This window comes from Manis pentadactyla, chromosome 10, assembly GCF_030020395.1.
Source record: "Manis pentadactyla isolate mManPen7 chromosome 10, mManPen7.hap1, whole genome shotgun sequence".
Classification (NCBI taxonomy): Eukaryota; Metazoa; Chordata; class Mammalia; order Pholidota; family Manidae; genus Manis; species Manis pentadactyla.
In genome coordinates, this window is record NC_080028.1 from 96,527,952 (window position 1) to 96,544,413 (window position 16,462).

At 58.4% G+C, this 16,462-nt stretch overlaps 3 protein-coding genes across 7 annotated transcripts; 2 read left to right on the top strand and 1 right to left on the bottom strand.

Annotated features, from left to right (window-relative positions):
* The first annotated feature begins 10 nt into the window (after positions 1 to 10).
* LRCH4 (leucine rich repeats and calponin homology domain containing 4) lies at positions 11 to 11,126 on the top strand. 4 transcript variants are annotated; one of them, XM_036904597.2, is made up of 19 exons: positions 11 to 366; positions 3,921 to 4,065; positions 4,201 to 4,327; positions 4,498 to 4,603; positions 6,587 to 6,723; positions 6,866 to 6,981; positions 7,123 to 7,222; positions 7,463 to 7,553; positions 7,643 to 7,719; positions 7,834 to 7,895; positions 7,984 to 8,097; positions 8,217 to 8,285; positions 8,372 to 8,475; positions 8,595 to 8,678; positions 8,882 to 8,967; positions 9,131 to 9,268; positions 9,363 to 9,440; positions 9,747 to 9,820; positions 10,744 to 11,126. In XM_036904597.2, the coding sequence occupies exons 1-19, from the start codon at positions 147 to 149 to the stop codon at positions 10,853 to 10,855; spliced, it is 2,040 nt and encodes a 679-aa protein (XP_036760492.2). In that variant the 5' UTR covers positions 11 to 146; the 3' UTR covers positions 10,856 to 11,126. The 4 variants fall into 4 exon arrangements, with proteins under 4 accessions (XP_036760492.2, XP_036760491.2, XP_036760495.2 ...); XM_036904596.2 differs by having other exon boundaries at positions 9,747 to 11,126; XM_036904600.2 differs by lacking the exon at positions 9,747 to 9,820.
* Positions 11,127 to 11,573: 447 nt separating this feature from the next.
* Positions 11,574 to 13,450, top strand: SAP25 (Sin3A associated protein 25). Of its 2 annotated transcripts, XM_036904616.2 has the most exons (7): positions 11,574 to 11,742; positions 11,903 to 12,055; positions 12,260 to 12,360; positions 12,433 to 12,542; positions 12,636 to 12,789; positions 12,902 to 12,999; positions 13,134 to 13,450. In XM_036904616.2, exons 2-7 carry the CDS (start codon positions 11,910 to 11,912, stop codon positions 13,374 to 13,376), a joined length of 852 nt encoding a protein of 283 aa, XP_036760511.2. In that variant the 5' UTR covers positions 11,574 to 11,742; positions 11,903 to 11,909; the 3' UTR covers positions 13,377 to 13,450. The 2 variants fall into 2 exon arrangements, with proteins under 2 accessions (XP_036760511.2, XP_036760510.2); XM_036904615.2 differs by having other exon boundaries at positions 11,574 to 12,055.
* A 1,503-nt stretch (positions 13,451 to 14,953) lies between these two features.
* Positions 14,954 to 16,259, bottom strand: LOC118922117 (insulin receptor substrate 1-like). Its single transcript, XM_036904464.2, is given in 4 exon segments — positions 14,954 to 15,086; positions 15,088 to 15,541; positions 15,720 to 16,086; positions 16,224 to 16,259. Coding segments are annotated over 4 exon segments (990 nt in total).
* Positions 16,260 to 16,462: the final 203 nt, after the last annotated feature.

The following is a 16,462-nucleotide window of genomic DNA, read 5'->3' on the forward strand; positions in this document are numbered from 1 at the left end:
GACGCTTCTAGGGACCCCGATTGGTCTGCAAGGTCCCTGCGCTCGCTTCCTCCCCCTTAAAGCGACTACGGCGGCTCCAAGGAGGGGGAGGGGCAAGGAGGGACGGCCGGTCTCGTCAGTCAGAAAGCAGGAGCCGCCAGGAGCGGATGGCGGCGGCGGTAGCGGCCCCCCTCGCCGCCGGGGTTGAGGAAGCAGCGGCCACGACCTCTGTTCCTGGGTCTCCAGGTTTGCCCGGGAGCCGTAGTGCAGAGCGGGCCCTAGAGGAGGCCGTGGCCACCGGGATCCTGAACTTGTCTAACCGGCGCTTGAAGCACTTCCCCCGGGGCGCGGCTCGCAGCTACGACCTGTCAGACATCACCCAGGCTGGTGAGTGCACCCGGCCCTGAGCCCGGCCGGGACCTCATTTGCATGTTCCCGCCCCCAGCATGTTTCTCCCAGGCCGGGGAGTGTGGCCCGCCCCTTCACCTGGCGGTCGGGGTTCTCGACCCTGCACTTTTACATAAGCCTGCTGCCACTCACTCCTCACTTTGAGAACTGCTAAACTGAGAACACATTTCTCTTTTAAACGGAAAGCCCAGCGTCCCAGGCCGAGCGTGGTCAGAGTTTCACCTCCCTCCGCTTTATTTGCATATCTGCCTACCTGTAGAATGGTCCCGCCCCTCACCTGGTTGGCTAATTTGCATGACCTCTTCAACCTCAGTTCCGATCCGTTCAGAAAGCAGCCTCTCTAAGGACTCCTTTTTCTTCCTCCACTTTGTCTCCAACCCTTTTTCCACGTTCCACCGCGATCCGAGCAGCCCCAGGCTTCCCCCGTTCCCATGGATTTGCCCTTAACGACGTGATGTTTTTGCTTACTTTGTAGTCCCGCCCCCTGAGGTCGCTGGCCCTGTCTACTGTTCACCCAGCCAGCCTACAGGAAAGAAACAAACCTCCCCGAACTCTTTCTCCCCAGCTCTTCCGCTTATTATCCCTGACCCCCTTATCTGAGACTCCTCCCTCCTGCGTGTGTAAGGTCACTATGGAGCCTGTGATCTCACGAAGACCCTAGAATTACCCTTTCAGTTTTTGCTTTTCTTAGGGGGAGGGACTTGAGGCAGTTGCTGAAAGAAAGGACATTTTATCTCCTAGCTAGGAGTGCTGGGAAGCTAGAGACTGTCCCACTGTCCTTCCACTCCCCCACCCACAAGGTCCCTCTAATCATGCCTCCTCCACCCTGGTGTCTCTTGATGGTAGGGTGTGGGGGACTCTACTATAACAGGTGAGTTAGGCCTCAGCTGCTCTGGAAGCAACAACCTATGACCTTGGGCTGGCAGCTGGCGGGGTGGAGATTGGCAGACGGGAGGATGATTGCATTCCCGAAGCTCCACCCCAGCCTAGCCCAGGGTGGGACATGGGGCTTGGGGTTGTTCTCCCGGGGGTACTGCCCTGGAACTGGTGTCTTCCTTAGCAGGTGCCTTTTCACCTGTTAACTCTCAAGTGGGCACAGATACTCTTTACCCCACTCTTCTGGGGAGAACCAGTTGAAACCTCTCCATTTTCCTTGGGTTGCTGGGTAAACTAACTTGCCCACTATGCAGTCACTGGGTCCAGGGAATGGGTGAGCCCCGGGAGCCATTCCTATCCCTCTCAGTCTCCCCCAGCTGCCTTCCCCCATTCTCCAGATTGACCTTAGCAGCTGTGTGACACTCGCCGTCTGTTCCCTTTTCCTCCCCCTTGCTTGTTTTCTGACAAAGACCAAATGTTATTCTTTACTTCCTTAAGGCTCTGTCTCTGAGTGGACTCCTGGGGAAAACTAAGTACTCCCTGGCCCCTCCCATCTCTTGCCCCCTTTCCTCCTCCCCCAGCATTCCGGCTCAGGGTGCAGTCAGTCCTGCAAATGAGCTTGTGTGGTGAGGCGGGAAAATCCCAGCTTCTGGAGAATCCCTCTCTGCTCTGCCCTGCCCTCCACACAGGAATCCTCAGTCCTTTCAGGGCCCAGATTCTAGGCCAGGTGGGGTCTTTATTCAAAGCTCTCCTGTGCCCTCCCCTCTGCAAGGAGGGTGCTTATAGCTTGAGGCAGAAAGGGGAAGTCACAGAAACACAGTGTTGCCCATACCCTGCTCTCCATGCCTCCTTGCCCTCCAATCCAGACTAAGAGCTTCAGTGCTCTGCTGCCTGAATCGTGTTGAACTCTCTTTGCTTTCCCAGCTCTTTCTGAACCTTCATCTTCCTTGCATGTTTCTGATGGCACAGGTCCCTGATATCCCTTAGGCTCTGGTCCTTGGGCCTCCCTTAGGCTCTGGTCCTTGGGCCGCCCCACCCCCACCTCATCCCCCGCAAAGGAGGATGGATCCTGAGAGGGGGAGGGGCCGCTTTCACAAAGGAGAAGTGCAGCTTGTTCTCACAGACCACATCCTGTTCCTCCCGTGCCCTGCCTCCTCCAGCCTGGGCTCCCTTCCGCTCCTAGCTTTTGGCCCCACCAGTTGCTTACCCCTGATAAGTTGTCTTCCACCCCCTTCATCCACAGGCATGTACACTCATTTGTGGCCTTGTGGAAAGCAGGCAGGTGGAGGGAGGGTGAGAGGAGAGCCACATCTGATCCTCCCATTCCCTCTGGAACTGGCTTCTCCCTTCTCCCAGGACGGTCTTCTATCTGTGTGCATCTGTGCTGCTGCAGAGAGGGGGAGAGAATGATTGCTGGGCATCAGGCTGTCATCCACAGTGGATGGGCCCACCAGATCTAGGACTGACAGATTGTTTCTACTTCATTTCCTGTCACAAGACCCATTTTCTTGGGGGTATACCCCAGCTTCCCCTCACCCCGGCTTCTGCTCACCTCTTTCTGTGGGTGGGGGCGGTATCTAAGATGCTTCCCCTAGTTCTGTTGCCTGGGACTTCCCCCCAGCAGGCCCTGGGCCCCTGCCAATACAGGCTAAGCGGAGGAAACAGAAACCAGGGCTGGTAGAGGTCTAATCAGTTTTCCCACATTGGTGGGAACCCCAATGCCTGACTCCTTGCATTGGAATAGCAAGCCACCGCTTGAGATAAGGGAGTGGTAATAGAGTCTACCCTCCTTTCCGCCCTCTCCACTCCTCACTCATGCCCACAGCACAGACAAAAGACATGATCGTCTGAAGTCTGGGTCAGTAAGGGCGTAGAGGAGGACTGTGGGCCTGGAAGAGGGTGGGAAGGAGGCCAGCCCTGAAGAAGGTGTACTGAGATGGGAGGGATTTGGGGATTTCTAGTTTCCACCTCCAGTTTGGTTGGCTTGCCTTCCCCTCCTGGTCCTAGGGAGTCTGTTACTTCAGAGATCCTGTGACTTGGCTTACTGATCCCAGGGGCTGGTGAAAAACCTTTGTCCAGTGTCATGAGCCTTACTTAACTCTAGAGCCGGGCTGTAATGACCCTTGGTTTTTCCCTTGTGTTGAAGCAGGGTGAGGTTGGGCGATTGGGCCCCTGAGGAAGGATGGGCTTTCTCCATCGTCTCCCCAGAGGTTGACCATACTCTTACCTTGAGCCTCCCAGCCCTGTCACCTTGTTTTCTTTGGAGCACCAACCTCTCCTACCACCTCTGCCCTGCACCTCTCTTGGCATCACAAAACAACAGGAACAAAAAGCCAGGGTTACAGAATCCAGCCATCCTTCCTGGATGGCCCTTCATTTGCATGTTTGAAGATGATGTTCATGGCTTATCCCCCACGTCTGGCTTCTGTGTCCCAGTGACCCTAGCGTGTTCGCCTTCCGTTTGCATTCTGGTCATGTTTGGAATGTGCTTCACTTTGCAGAAGGCTTTGTTCTGTCCCCAGGGAGCCCAGGTTTACAGGCCTGATTTAGGTCTACTGGGAGGTAGAAGGCTGGGCAGCTGGCTCTGGGGAAGTTACAGGTCCTCCTGTCCAGGGCTGGGCCTTTCCAAAACTCTCTCCTGACACTTACTTTCCCAGACCTGTCCCGGAACCGGTTCCCCGAGGTGCCAGAGGCAGCATGCCAGCTGGTGTCCCTGGAGGGCCTGAGCCTCTACCACAATTGCCTGAGATGCCTGAACCCAGCCTTGGGGAATCTCACAGCTCTTACCTACCTCAACCTCAGGTAAAGGAGGCGTGACAAGGGCAGCGTGTGAGTTCGTCCTTCTCAGCCCCACGTGCCCTGAGTGACCCTGAAAGGAGGGCAACACTGGGATGCTAGGCCTGGGGAGCGAGCCCATTGCCTTTGTCCCTTCCACAGCCGAAACCAGCTGTCGTTCCTGCCACCCTACATCTGCCAGCTGCCCTTGCGGGTGCTCATCGTCAGCAATAACAAACTGGGAGCCCTGCCTCCTGACATCAGCGCCTTGGGAAGCCTGCGGCAGCTTGTGAGGATGGGGAACGGCAAACCGGGGGTGGGTGTGGGGGCTGTGCAGCATTGAGGCTCTAGGGACCTCTTTAGGGGAAAGGCCAGGACTAAAGGAGACAGCCAGAGGCAGGTGGTGGTTCTGCCCCTCCTGGTCTCGTGCCTCCTTCCCTACTTCTTTCCTGATTCCAGGATGTGAGCAGCAATGAGCTGCAGTCTCTCCCCGCAGAGCTGTGCAGCCTTCCTTCCCTACGGGATCTCAATGTTCGGAGGAATCAGCTCAGCACCTTGCCTGATGGTGAGAAAAATGAACAGCTGGGGGTGTATGCAGGTGCATGTGTGTGCATCTACCTTGGAGAAGTCATAGGCGAGGAATCTTCACAGAAAAACAATACCTTAGGTGCTCAGGGTTTTGCACTGTACAAAAGTTTATTTGCTCTTGACTAGCAGTCCTCTGAGGCTGGCAAGGCATGGATTATTAGCTTTATTTTACAAACACACAAAAAGGCATAGGAAGGAGAGTAGGTGAACGTGTTGGCACCCTGTAGAATCTCATGTTTCAAAGGTTACCCAGTGTCCCCACTCACCTCAGCAGGAACTTGCAAACACCTGAGGCTGGTGATACCCTGTGCCTAGTCCCCAAAGATTCTAGTCAGAGGAGTCCTGTGCTGAAGCCCAGGCGTCCCCATTTTAGTGAGCTAATTGTGATGCACCCCATTATTTGATAGCATCTGCTCCAAAGCAGGCACACCTCCCTTTATCGAGCCAGCAGTTCTGTGTGTGTGTTTTAGGTGAAGAACAGGTAGATGTGAGTGATGTCACTCAGATTTGGGGCCAACTCTTAAAACATAATGGCTTCATGAGGAGAGACAAGCTGAGGAAAGTGCTAGAACAGGACTTCTAAAGCACTGCGGGGGTCAGTGGGCATGCGGCTGTGCAGAGGCAGAGCAGGAGTGGCCTTTGAAGGAGAGTTCTCCTTCCTTATGCATCCCAGGCCAAGGGAAGCCTGCATCAAAGCATGGGTGTAGTTAGGGAGGCAAGGCTGGACAGGAAGGGCCTGTGCCATGCTGGCCTTGGTTTCAAAGAACAACAGAGAGGAGACTGGTGGTTACCAATTTTCTTTGGGCTCCCTACTCCTCCAGCCTTCTTCCTTTCCATATCAGTAGTGGTACAGATAAGCATTTGATCAGGGCCACAAAGGAGACCCCAGCCAAATGCCTTGGGGGACACAGGAAGCGGCAGTGAATCCCACCCTAATGTTTGGGAAGATTTCCTGGAGGGAGACCACACGAGCTGAACCTTGAAAGATGTGTGGGACAGAAAAATGGCATTCTTCCAGCTGAGCAAAGAGCATGTGGAAAGGCCCAGAAGCTGAGGGGCTAGAGGGTTGTTGGATGTGGTATGAGAGTGGGTAGTGAGGTAGGAAATGTGGGCTGAGCCAGATCATGAACACTTTGACCGTGCTGGGTCAGGGAATGGTGATTTTTATTCTGTGTCTCCACTAATCCAGATGTGCTCTTTGGAGAAGTTAGAAAAAGGCACCCTTTCTCAATTAGTGGTTACCAAAGGGGAGGGGTGTGGGAGGGCGGGTGGGGAGGGAGGGAGAAGGAGATTCAGGGATATTATGCTTAGTACACATGGTGTGGGGGATCACAGGGAAAACAGTATAGCACAGAGAAGGCAAACTGAATCTGTGGCATCTTACTACACTGATGGACAGTGAGTGCATTGGGGTATGGGTGGGGACTTGATAATATGGGTAAATGTAGTAACCACATTGCTTTTTCATGTGAAACTTTCATAAGAGTGTATATCAATAATACCTTAATAAAAAAATTTTTTTAAAAAGAAAAAGGCACCCTTTCCCTTGGGCAGCATGGCTTCACCCAGGGGGAGGGCGTAGCTAGTGAAATGAGGGTGGAATCGCGATGCCTCATCACCCTCTGCAGTCCCAGCCACAAGTATGGAAGGTTTTTGAGCAATGTGATGTCACAGTTTTGTTTGGTTCTGTGATAGCCACTTGAGAATGAGGGTGGGCTGAAGTGTGGAGTGGGTAGGACACAGGAAAAGGAGGGAATCAGGTGGGCTGGGCAGGGCCTAAAGTTGATAGACTTACTGAAGGTGGGCCAGATTTGTGCAGGGAGGTAGTCTCTGGGCGTCCCCTAGCCAGCCAGGGCAGAGGTCGTGTGGGACCCCAGGTTTCTGATCTGGTCAGAGCAGAGGGCAGAGGAAGTGAGCATGAGGCCCCCAGGCTCCTGACTCTTCCCTCACCCACCCCCAGATCTGGGGGACCTTCCTCTTGTCCGCCTGGATTTCTCCTGTAACCGTGTCTCCCGCATCCCGGTCTCCTTCTGCCGCCTCAGGCACCTGCAGGTCATTCTGCTGGACAGCAACCCCCTGCAAAGCCCACCTGCCCAGGTGAGGGGTGGGCCTGGGTGGACCACGGAGACAGGGCTGAGAATGGGCAAGAGTTTTGGGGTGGGTCCTTCAGTAGCCAAGTTGGATCTGGGGAGCCCCTTCCCCCTTCCCTAACTCCCCTCCATGTGCCTCTCACACCTAGGTCTGCTTGAAGGGGAAGCTTCACATCTTCAAGTACTTGTCAACAGAGGCTGGGCAGCATGTGGGGTCTGCATTGGGGGACCTAGCCCCTTCCCGCCCCCCAAGTTTCAGTCCCTGGTAAGTCCCAAGTGGGAAGGAAGGGAGCCCCTGGGCACTTAATGCCCCTTCCTGGCATCAGGGACCCCATGGTTTGCGGTGGGAGGGTGAGGGGGTTGCTGCCCGGTACAGGACTGACCAGCTCTCTCTGGCTGCCACCAGCCCCGCTGAGGACTTATTTCCGGGACGTCGGTATGATGGTGGGCTGGACTCAGGCTTCCACAGTGTTGACAGTGGCAGCAAGAGGTGGTCTGGAAATGAGGTAAGGGTCTCCTTTCCAAGGAATATTGCAGGTCTCAGCCCTGGGAAGAACCTCTGAGCTGGGACCGTTTAACTGGAACCTCCAAACCTCCGAGTGACCAATGGCCCTAGCTGTCCTCTTCCTTCCCTCCCCCAAGGATCTTGGGGAAGGGGTAGCTTAGTGGCAGACCCCAAGCCCTGAACCCTGTGGCCCCCAGCACTTTGGAGAGGCTCTCCCATCTCTGCACTACTGCATTTACAGTCAACGGATGAATTTTCGGAGCTGTCATTCCGGATCTCAGAGCTGGCCCGGGAGCCTCGGGGCCCCAGGGAGCGGAGGGATGATGGCTCCAGTGAGTAGTGGGATCGGGCCAGGGGGCTGGGGGAGTGGACAGGCACCTGAAGTCCCCAGCTGCTTGCTGATGTGCCCTGACCGCTCCAGCTGACGGAGACCCTGAGCAGATTGACTTCATTGACAACCACGTTCCTGGGGATGAAGAAGAGCGAGGTGCTGCTGAGGTGAGCTTCCAGCCCTTGTCTGGATGTCCATCCGCCATGAGAGTAGACTGGCGGGAGAGTCAGTGCAGGCTTGGGGAACACATGCCTTCAGCCCCTCTGCTGCTCTTATTTCAGGAGCAGCGGCCACCAGGATTAAGCCCTGCAGCAGGGGACGGGGAGAGGGCACCCAGCAGCAGGTACTGCAGAGCCACCGAGCCTTCCCGTTCGCTTCACTCCCTCACCCTGGGCCTCTCCTCTCCCCTGACCTGCCTGCCTCTTTCTCAGGCGGGAGGAGCCCGCAGGGGCGGAGCGGCGGCGCCCGGACTCCCTGCAGCTGTGGCAGGAGCGGGAGCGGAGGCAGCAGCAGTGTGGAGTGTGGGGGGCCCCCAGGAAGGACAGGTGTGGGCATAGGTTGGGCTTCTGCGGGGTGGTGGGCCCCAAAAGGAGTGGAAACAAGCTCTCCTGAGCTACCTGCCCTCCAGCCCGGCCCTGCTGACCCCACATCTCCTTCACTCCAGTTTTCTGAAGCTGGGGCCCCGGGCTGCAGGTGGAGGGGCTGCGGCCGGATCCACTCAGGCCACCTACAAGTATGTGTCCTCCCTCCTCCACCTGCCTGGGCCCCTTCTGTGCACCCCCCAAGCCTCCCTCTAATGCCCTTCCTGTCTCTCCTCAGCGGTATGCCTAAGTCCAGTGCCACCCCGCTGGGGGCTTCTGGTGGGCAGGGAGCTCCCGTCCCTGCCTCCACTGCCCAGGAGCCCCTTCTGATAGCTGGACCAGGTGGGATAAGCTTTGGGAAGCAGATGGGGGCCTGTGTAGGTGAGAGGGTGGTTGGGACTGGTGGCATGAGGGAAGAGGGGGACTCAGGGATGTCTTTCTCACCTGCCCTTGGCACCCAGCGGCAGCTCCTGCTCCCCGGCCACTGGGCTCCATTCAGAGACCGAACAGCTTCCTCTTCCGCTCTTCCTCTCAGAGTGGCTCAGGTGGGTCCCATCTCCCCAACCCTGTCCCCAGCGCTCACCCAGTGCTAAACCCTGGGCTGTGGTCTTCCCTTCTGGCCTGGGAGTTTCTGGTCTGTTGTCCCTTTGTGATGAAAATCCCACAAGTACAGAGGCCAGACACTACGACCCGGCTACAGCTGACAGTGGGCAGTGGAGACAGCCTACATACCCTCCTTTTTCTCCAGGCCCTTCCTCACCAGACTCTGTCTTGAGGCCTCGGCGAGCCCCCCAGGTTCTGGATGAGAAGGAGCTAATGGCTCATCTGCGCCAGGTAAGAAGGGGGCTCTGTGTGGGCGCGGCTTGGGCTCAGCATGGAGCCTCCAGGTCCTTGGCCTCCCTTGGCACCCTCTTTGCCCACCTTGGTGCTTCCGCTAAGGACAGGAGGGGCAGGCGGAGTGCCCTGCTGACCCTGACCCCTCTCCTCTGCTTCCCAGGTCCTAGAGTCCCGGCTGCAGCGGCCCCTTCCTGAGGACCTGGCAGAGGCTCTGGCCAATGGGGTCATCCTCTGTCAGCTGGCCAACCAGCTGCGGCCCCGCTCTGTGCCCTTCATTCATGTGCCCTCCCCTGCTGTGGTCAGTGGGGGCCCAGAGTGGGAGGAGGGGTTGTGACAGGGACTACAGCCTCTCCCTTACCTGTTTCTCTTTTTCCTTCCCTACCCACCCCTAGCCAAAACTCAGTGCTCTCAAATCTCAGAAGAATGTGGAGAGTTTCTTAGAAGCTTGTCGAAAAATGGGGGTGCCCGAGGTATGGGAAGTTGTGTTCTCAGGAGCCCAGGTCTGGTCTCTGCCCTAAAGAGAGGTGGCGTCTTGGGTGCAGCTGAATTCTCTGCATGAATGGCGGGGCCTGTCAAATGGGTCTGCTCCCAGAAGGAAGCCTGTCCAGAAGCCACTGCCCTGCACAGCTCCCTCCCCGCATGCCTTCCCTCCCTGCGCTCAGCACGTTGGTGTGGCTCTGGCCTTGGCACATGAGGGACAGGGTGGGAAGGATTGTCTTGCTGCAGCTGATGTCTGTCCTTTGTCCCTGTCCATCTGTCCTACTCTCCCTTCCCAGGCTGACCTGTGCTCGCCCTCGGATCTCCTCCAGGGCACCGCCCAGGGGCTGTGGACCACCATGGAGGCCGTGAAGTGGGTTGGGGGCAGGGCACCCCCGCCCCTCTGGCCCCCCTCTGGTCTGGGCGGCTTCATCCTCTTCTACGTGGCCCTCATGCTGCTGCTCTATGTCGTCTACACTCGGCTCCTGGGTTCCTAGGACCTGAAGTCACCCCTTCCCCCACTTTCTCCCCCCACCCTATTTCTATTTATAAGACTCCCCTGCTGCCCCTTCCCCACCGGTGGTGCCTTCATCCCCTACCAAAGACACTAGAGAACCCCCCCCACACTCACAAACACTGACCTCTGAGGCCCCACTCTGGTGTCCCTGCCCCTGGGCCCCAGCCTCTGGCTGCCCTCCCATAGCCCCACCTGGGCTGCCTCCTGTGCTGAGGGTGGCTTCAGTTCCTCTCCTGGCCCTGCCTGCCCTCTCCTCCCTCAGAGGGATGGGCCTTAGCCTTCTCCTTGCGTCTTTCCCCCACCCTGCTGTTGGTAGGGGGGCTAAATTATATTTTGTAGAGAGAACTCTATATTTGTAGGAGATGCAGGGGCCCAGGCTGGGTCCCTGTCTCCATGTATAAATTGTACAGACTGTGGCCGCCTCTGTGTTGTGTTTGCGTCTGCTCCTGCTGTGGCCAGGACTAACCCTGGCTGTGCCCTTTGGGCTCTATGTGTCAGCCTGCTTACTCCAGCATTTCCCTCTGGAAGTGACAGGTTTCTACTCCCCCTGAGTCTTGGCGCCCCATGTTCTCTCTCTTCTGTTACCTTCTGGCAGCTTCCTTGCATCCCATTTGTCCCCCAGCCTTGTCCAGGGTGCCCCTGACCTTCCCCTCCTACATCTTGAAGGGCCAGTGCATTTGCCCAGACTCCTTTAGGGTGTCTCCACCCTACTCTCTGCCAAGGGCAGGGAAGCTGAGAGAAGGTGACAAGGGGAACTTAACCTGGGCCCCTTCCCCCAGGAGTCCCTGTGCCAGCCCCACCACATCCTGGAAGAGGAGGGGGCCCCGGGAAGGGGTCTTCCCTACATCGCTGCTGTCGTCCACGCACTGCTGGAAAGGCCTTAGAGGTTGAGGTCGGGGTACAGGGCCCCGACCCAGCTGGGACCCTGGGAGCAGAAGACAGATCTACCTGGGCTCTGCTTTTTAGCAAGGACTCTGGTGAGGGCAGCCTTGGGCCTGGCCCTGTTCCTTGGGCAGCCCCCAGCCCCAGCGGTTAGAAGCAGCCCTGGCTCAGCAAGGTGCCTGGCTTCCCCTGGGTACCGCCAAGGATCTGGGATGGAAGACAGCACCGGATTTTGTGTCAAGTGCAATAAAGAGAAACCTTAAGTCTAGGTTGCCCTTCAGGTGTGTTGGCATGTGTGTGTGTGTGTGTGTGTGTGTGTGTGTGTGTGTAGAAACCTTAAGTCTAGGTTGCCCTTCAGGTGTGTTGGCGTGTGTGTGTGTGTGTAGAAACCTTAAGTCTAGGTTGCCCTTCAGGTGTGTTGGCGTGTGTGTGTGTGTGTAGAAACCTTAAGTCTAGGTTGCCCTTCAGGTGTGTTGGCGTGTGTGTGTGTGTGTAGAAACCTTAAGTCTAGGTTGCCCTTCAGGTGTGTTGGCGTGTGTGTGTGTGTGTGTGTGTAGAAACCTTAAGTCTAGGTTGCCCTTCAGGTGTGTTGGCGTGTGTGTGTGTGTGTAGAAACCTTAAGTCTAGGTTGCCCTTCAGGTGTGTTGGCGTGTGTGTGTGTGTGTGTGCGCGCGCGCGCGCACGCGTCTACAAGCAAGCAGCGCGTCGGGATGCAGGGATCGCCGCCAGGGCCACGTCAGGGCCCTGCGGTAGCGTCTGCACGCTGGTGAGGTCTGGCGGGCACGCGGACGCCGCCACCCCCGCCGCCAGGGGGCGCCCGCGAGATCCCGGCGGGAGCGCGCTCCTCGTGGCCCGGAAACACGCTGGGCGCTGGAATCGCCGCGAAGCTCTGTGAGGTGGGCCGGCGACTTGGGCTCGCAGGGAAGGGAAGGGCTGTACCGAGTCGCTGGCCCGCATGGGGCCCGCGTGGGGCTGGGGAGGGGCGAGGCGGGCTGAGCGAGAGGCCCTGGGCGACATGGGGCCCAGAGGTGCTGCCTTGCGCTGCCCTCCCCTCAGACGCGGTATGTTGCCCTCGTCCCCGTGGCGGTGCGGCGCCGGCGAGGAGCAGGCGCCCGAGGAACAAGACTCCTCGATCAGCGGTGACTCCTGTAAGGCCTGGCCCTCTGGAGAGGGAGCCGTGGGGGAGCCAGGAACACCCCCACAGGCCAGGTGAGGGTCTCGGAGGGAGAGACCTGGGGGTAATCCGCGGGGTGGCGCCCACAGTGTGAGAAAATCGCAGTTGTCCATATGGAAGAATGGGTATGCACCATCTCTCTGCACCAGGCACCCTCGGCTCTGCCTTGGAGATAGACATGGAAGGGGGTGTCTGTGACCCACTGGGTGAGGCTGTGACTCAGTGCCTCTCCGTCCCAGCCCGCAGTCCCTGTCCCAGAGGCCTTCCTTGACTTGGAGAGAGCAGCTGTCGCCCCAGCCTCCATCAGGCCTGGCTGCCCAGCAGGCCCCGGGAACCTCAGGTAGGTACCAGGCCTTGCTGCCTTTACCTCTAACCCTTAACAGCTTGCTGAGCCTGTTTGTTTCTCCCGCAGTTCCCCTTCCCCCGCCGAGGGCCTGGGAGGTGGCCGCCCCAAGGATGACCACCTTGTTAGCTCCATGGGACCCCAACTATGAGGCTAAAGTAGGACCTCGGCTGGAGTGGGTGAGTTGGGGTACCTATAGCTTTGTCTCTGGTGGGGCAGGGATGACTTGGGAGTGACCGACGCTCCCATGATCTTTCCTGCCCCCTTCACAGGGGCCCAGCTGGGGGTCTGGCACCTCCTTCTCAAGCCGGACCTTGTGTCATCCCTCATTCTGGCCATTGTATGGGGCAGCTGCAGGCAGAGGCCTGAGGCCCCAGGCCTCAGCAACAGGACATCAGAATGGAGAGCAGGCGAATAGGGGTGCAGGTACATCCCTTGGTCCCCCGGCTCTGGAGTGACGCTCTGCAGGGAACCAGGGCAGAACTCTATGGTGTGGGACCTGCAGCCTGCAGCTCTAAGAGCAGCTTCTCCTTCCCAGGGTTCCCAGTGATGTGCAGTGAAGAAGTCTTTCTTTCAGACCCGTTGCTGCCCTATGGGCAGCATGTTCCCCTGTACCTGTCTGGAGACCCTGAGCAGGTGAGCATTCCTCTGGCCCTGGCCTCATCCCAGCCTTCGTGCATAGGCCTGGGAGGAGACACTGCTCCCTCCTGTTTCCTCAGGTGATGGGCTCTCTGAAGCTGCTGCTCCCACCTCCTATCATGTCTCCTCAGGTTCACCAAACCCCTTACCCTGGATGCTCCACTGCCTGGCTCAGTGGGCCTGAGCTGATCGCTCTCACTGGCCTCCTGCAGATGAGCCGGGGGGAGCCAAGACTCAGCTCCCTGGGGGCTCCCGCACCTCCTGCTGGTGCCCCAGACCCTGTCTCTGACCAGCCAAGCCCCAGTGGTGGCCAGAGCTGCCCTTATTGCACTTATCCATCTCTCCCACAGACCCCAGACACCCATTATCCATAGCCCCTCTGGGGGCAGAGTGTGTCCTTTACTTCCCCAAACAGGTTCTACTGACAATAAAACAGTGTTGGTTTGCAGACAGGCTCCTTGTGCGTGGCAGAGTGGGTTGTGGAGGCAGGACTGGGATCTCTTCCTCTACCACAGCTTTGGCTGCCCTCCCCTCAAATTTTTGTTTCTCATTGGCCACCCTTTACAGTGGGGTGGGGTAATCCATGGGCCTAAGACCTTCCCAGGCTGACCAGACCCCTTTAATGGCGGTGTGTGTGGGTATGTGCGCAGAGCAGTCCCCCCAGGCAATATATAGGAACCAAGGACCCATAGCTTTGCCAGGCACCAAAAGAAGGAGGATGGTGTGAGCATGTAGTTGGCACTGGAAGAGGCAAACTAGGCAGTAAGCGGGTGCCATATCACTTCCGGGGGGCAGGAGAGGTAAGATACCTAGTGCTTTAATCCCCCTTGTGCTGGAGCCCCAGAATGTTCACTCTTGGGGTTGGGAGTTCATTCTTAGGCTGGGAGGAGACACAGGGCAGGCTCTACAGGTATGCAGAGAGGAGGCAGGTACATGTGGAGTCATCCGAGGCCAGGTCGGGGACCAAGGCTGACCTGGGACTCTGGAGTGATGCTGCAGGAACTCTGTGAGGACAAAGAGGACCAGGGCTTTGGCTGAGAAAGCCCTGAAGTTAGTAGTTTTGTACAGGTGGGGATGTGGGTGGGTTCTAGAATTTTCTCCCCTCAAAGAATCCAACTTCTTAGGGAACCTGCTCCTGAAGATTTCCCAGGCACAAGCTGGAAGGGGCAAAGTGGTCAGAGGGCCTAAGGGCAGCTCAGAACATCTGCAGGTCCCATGTGTGGGGGTGGGAGGGGCATCTGGGCCTTAGAGCCACTCTACCCCCCACCACCGTGGGTAGGGATGGGGGGTTTAGGGAGACAGGGAAGGCATTCCTAACTTTACCGAGTTATCTTCGTCCTCCCCATCCATCCATCCATCACCTAGACGGGGCAGGACCGCCCAGGCTCCTCACTGGTGCCTCCCTGAGGTTCTGGAACTCGATGCGCGCGTAGCTGTGCGAGTGCCTGCTGGTCCTGAGGTCGTTGGCTTCCCTTTGAGGGACCAGGTTCAAGTCGGTGTAGTTGAGGCGCCCCTGGGGGTCTCTGGTATGGCAGTGCCCATTCCTCCATAGTCTGGGCCCACGTACTCAATGCACATGTAATCCCCGGCTAGCTCTTATGGTGGCTGCAAACCTGGGGAAGTCCCTGCCGGTCCCCAGCTGTCCCCGAATCTGCGGTGGGGGCCTTGGGGCCCGAGTCTAGGCTCCCTGGCCCTGGGTTTGTGGGACCCTGACAGGGAGCTCGAGGAAAAGGACTCTGTTGGACGCGGCTCATGAGCACGTATTCGGTGCCCGCCCAGTCCTGGAGCGACTGGTGGGGAGCTGCACTTGTGCCGGCCAGAAGGCCCGTGGGCTCCATCACCATGTAACTGCCTGCCTTGCCGCCCCCAATGGGCTCATAGTCACACCCGGAGCCCGTTGCACTCCAACCCCTCGCGGTACAAGGCTACCGCCCCAAGAGTCGTCAGGTTCTCAAGGGTCGGCCTGGTCCCTCCTCTCACCCAAGCAACCCCGACAGCTCTTGCAGCTTGATTGGGCCATAGAGGCCAGGGTTTCATAAGGTTGGGGGACAGTGGGTCTGGGGGACGCTCGTCAAGGGATCCCTTGGCAGTGGCTCAGCCCTGTCACTGGCACCACTGTCCCGGAGTCGCTTCATGGCTGCCAGTACGGTCTTGTGAATGCTTTAGGCCACTACGGCATCGGGCGCTTGTAGCCACAGCTCCCTGGGACCTGTGGGCGCTGAGCGGCCGGGCTCCCGGAATAAGAAAGAGTCCGCCTGGCCCCAGCGGCGCACACTGAGCACGGACAGGTGCAAGGCTGGCGGCAGCGGCAATGCCTGGGTGCTCCCAGAGCCTCTGTCCCTGGGCTTGCGCAGCAGGCTCACTACCCCCAAACCCAGGCATAAGTGGTAGCCGCTGCTGCCCAGGCCTCGCGTCCGCCCCAGCCCCTTGGGCCGCAGCGTCACGGGCCAGACGTCCTGAAAAGGAACGAAGATCCAGGCCCCCGGGTCCTCGTGGGAGCCGAAACCTGGAGAGACAATGGACTGGGCACAGGGGGCTCCTGGGCTGAGAGCTTGGAATCACTGTTCTCCGAAAACTGAAAACGTGTGAATGCTTCATGTTTGACCTTGATTTCAGACAGGCTGGCTGTGGGTTGTGAGGGGGCAGCCCACGGATAAACCAAATCCGCGATCATCCGCCCCCCGCCCCGTCTTCACCTGCAGGGGACTCAGGCTCACCGGCGGCGGCGCGCACCTCGAGCAGGGCGCCGTACCACGCCTGCTGCTCCCTCTCACTGGCCGCCGCCACGCCCAAGCTGCGGTCGTGCATGTAGAGGATGATCAGGTGGCGCTGGAGCGCGTCCACGAGTTTATGGATGGTGCACGCACCCGCCAGGCTCACGCTAAAGTGGCCGTAGGACGAACTGAGACGGCTGGGAAAAGGCAGCAGCGGTGGGGTGGAAGTGGAGCCCCTCAGGGAAGGGGTAGCGTCCTGATAGGCTGCCACTTGTCTTGATGCCCAGCCTGTCTTCTGGCTCCCGACTTGTAAGTTTGGGACCGGGAGTCTTAAGTGGGCCCTTGCTGCGTGCAGCCTGTGCGTCAGTGGCTACCCTGGCCGAGCTCTCCCCTGTCCCACTCTGCTGACCGCCCTGGAGTCTCCACCCCCGCGTTCTCCCGGTGCTGGACGCCTGCAGTGGAAGTGCAGCAGTTTATTTGAGGCGGCCTCCGCCCCAGCCCACCCACCCCCTCGGACTGGGCTTTTGCAAGGGCGGGGAGCATGCGGGCGTCTCTACTGATCTGAGCTGACTGCTGAGAAAGTGACTATGGGAGGCGCCTGTGAATGAAACTGTGTCCAGGGTGGGCCCAGCTAGCGGTGGCATTTGCTGTCCTGGCGATTAGGGTTAAGGTGGGCCATGCATACTGCAGCACCCCCTTTTGGATCTTGCCATTCCCCAGGGCTTTAGATGTCCAGCACCTGTGTC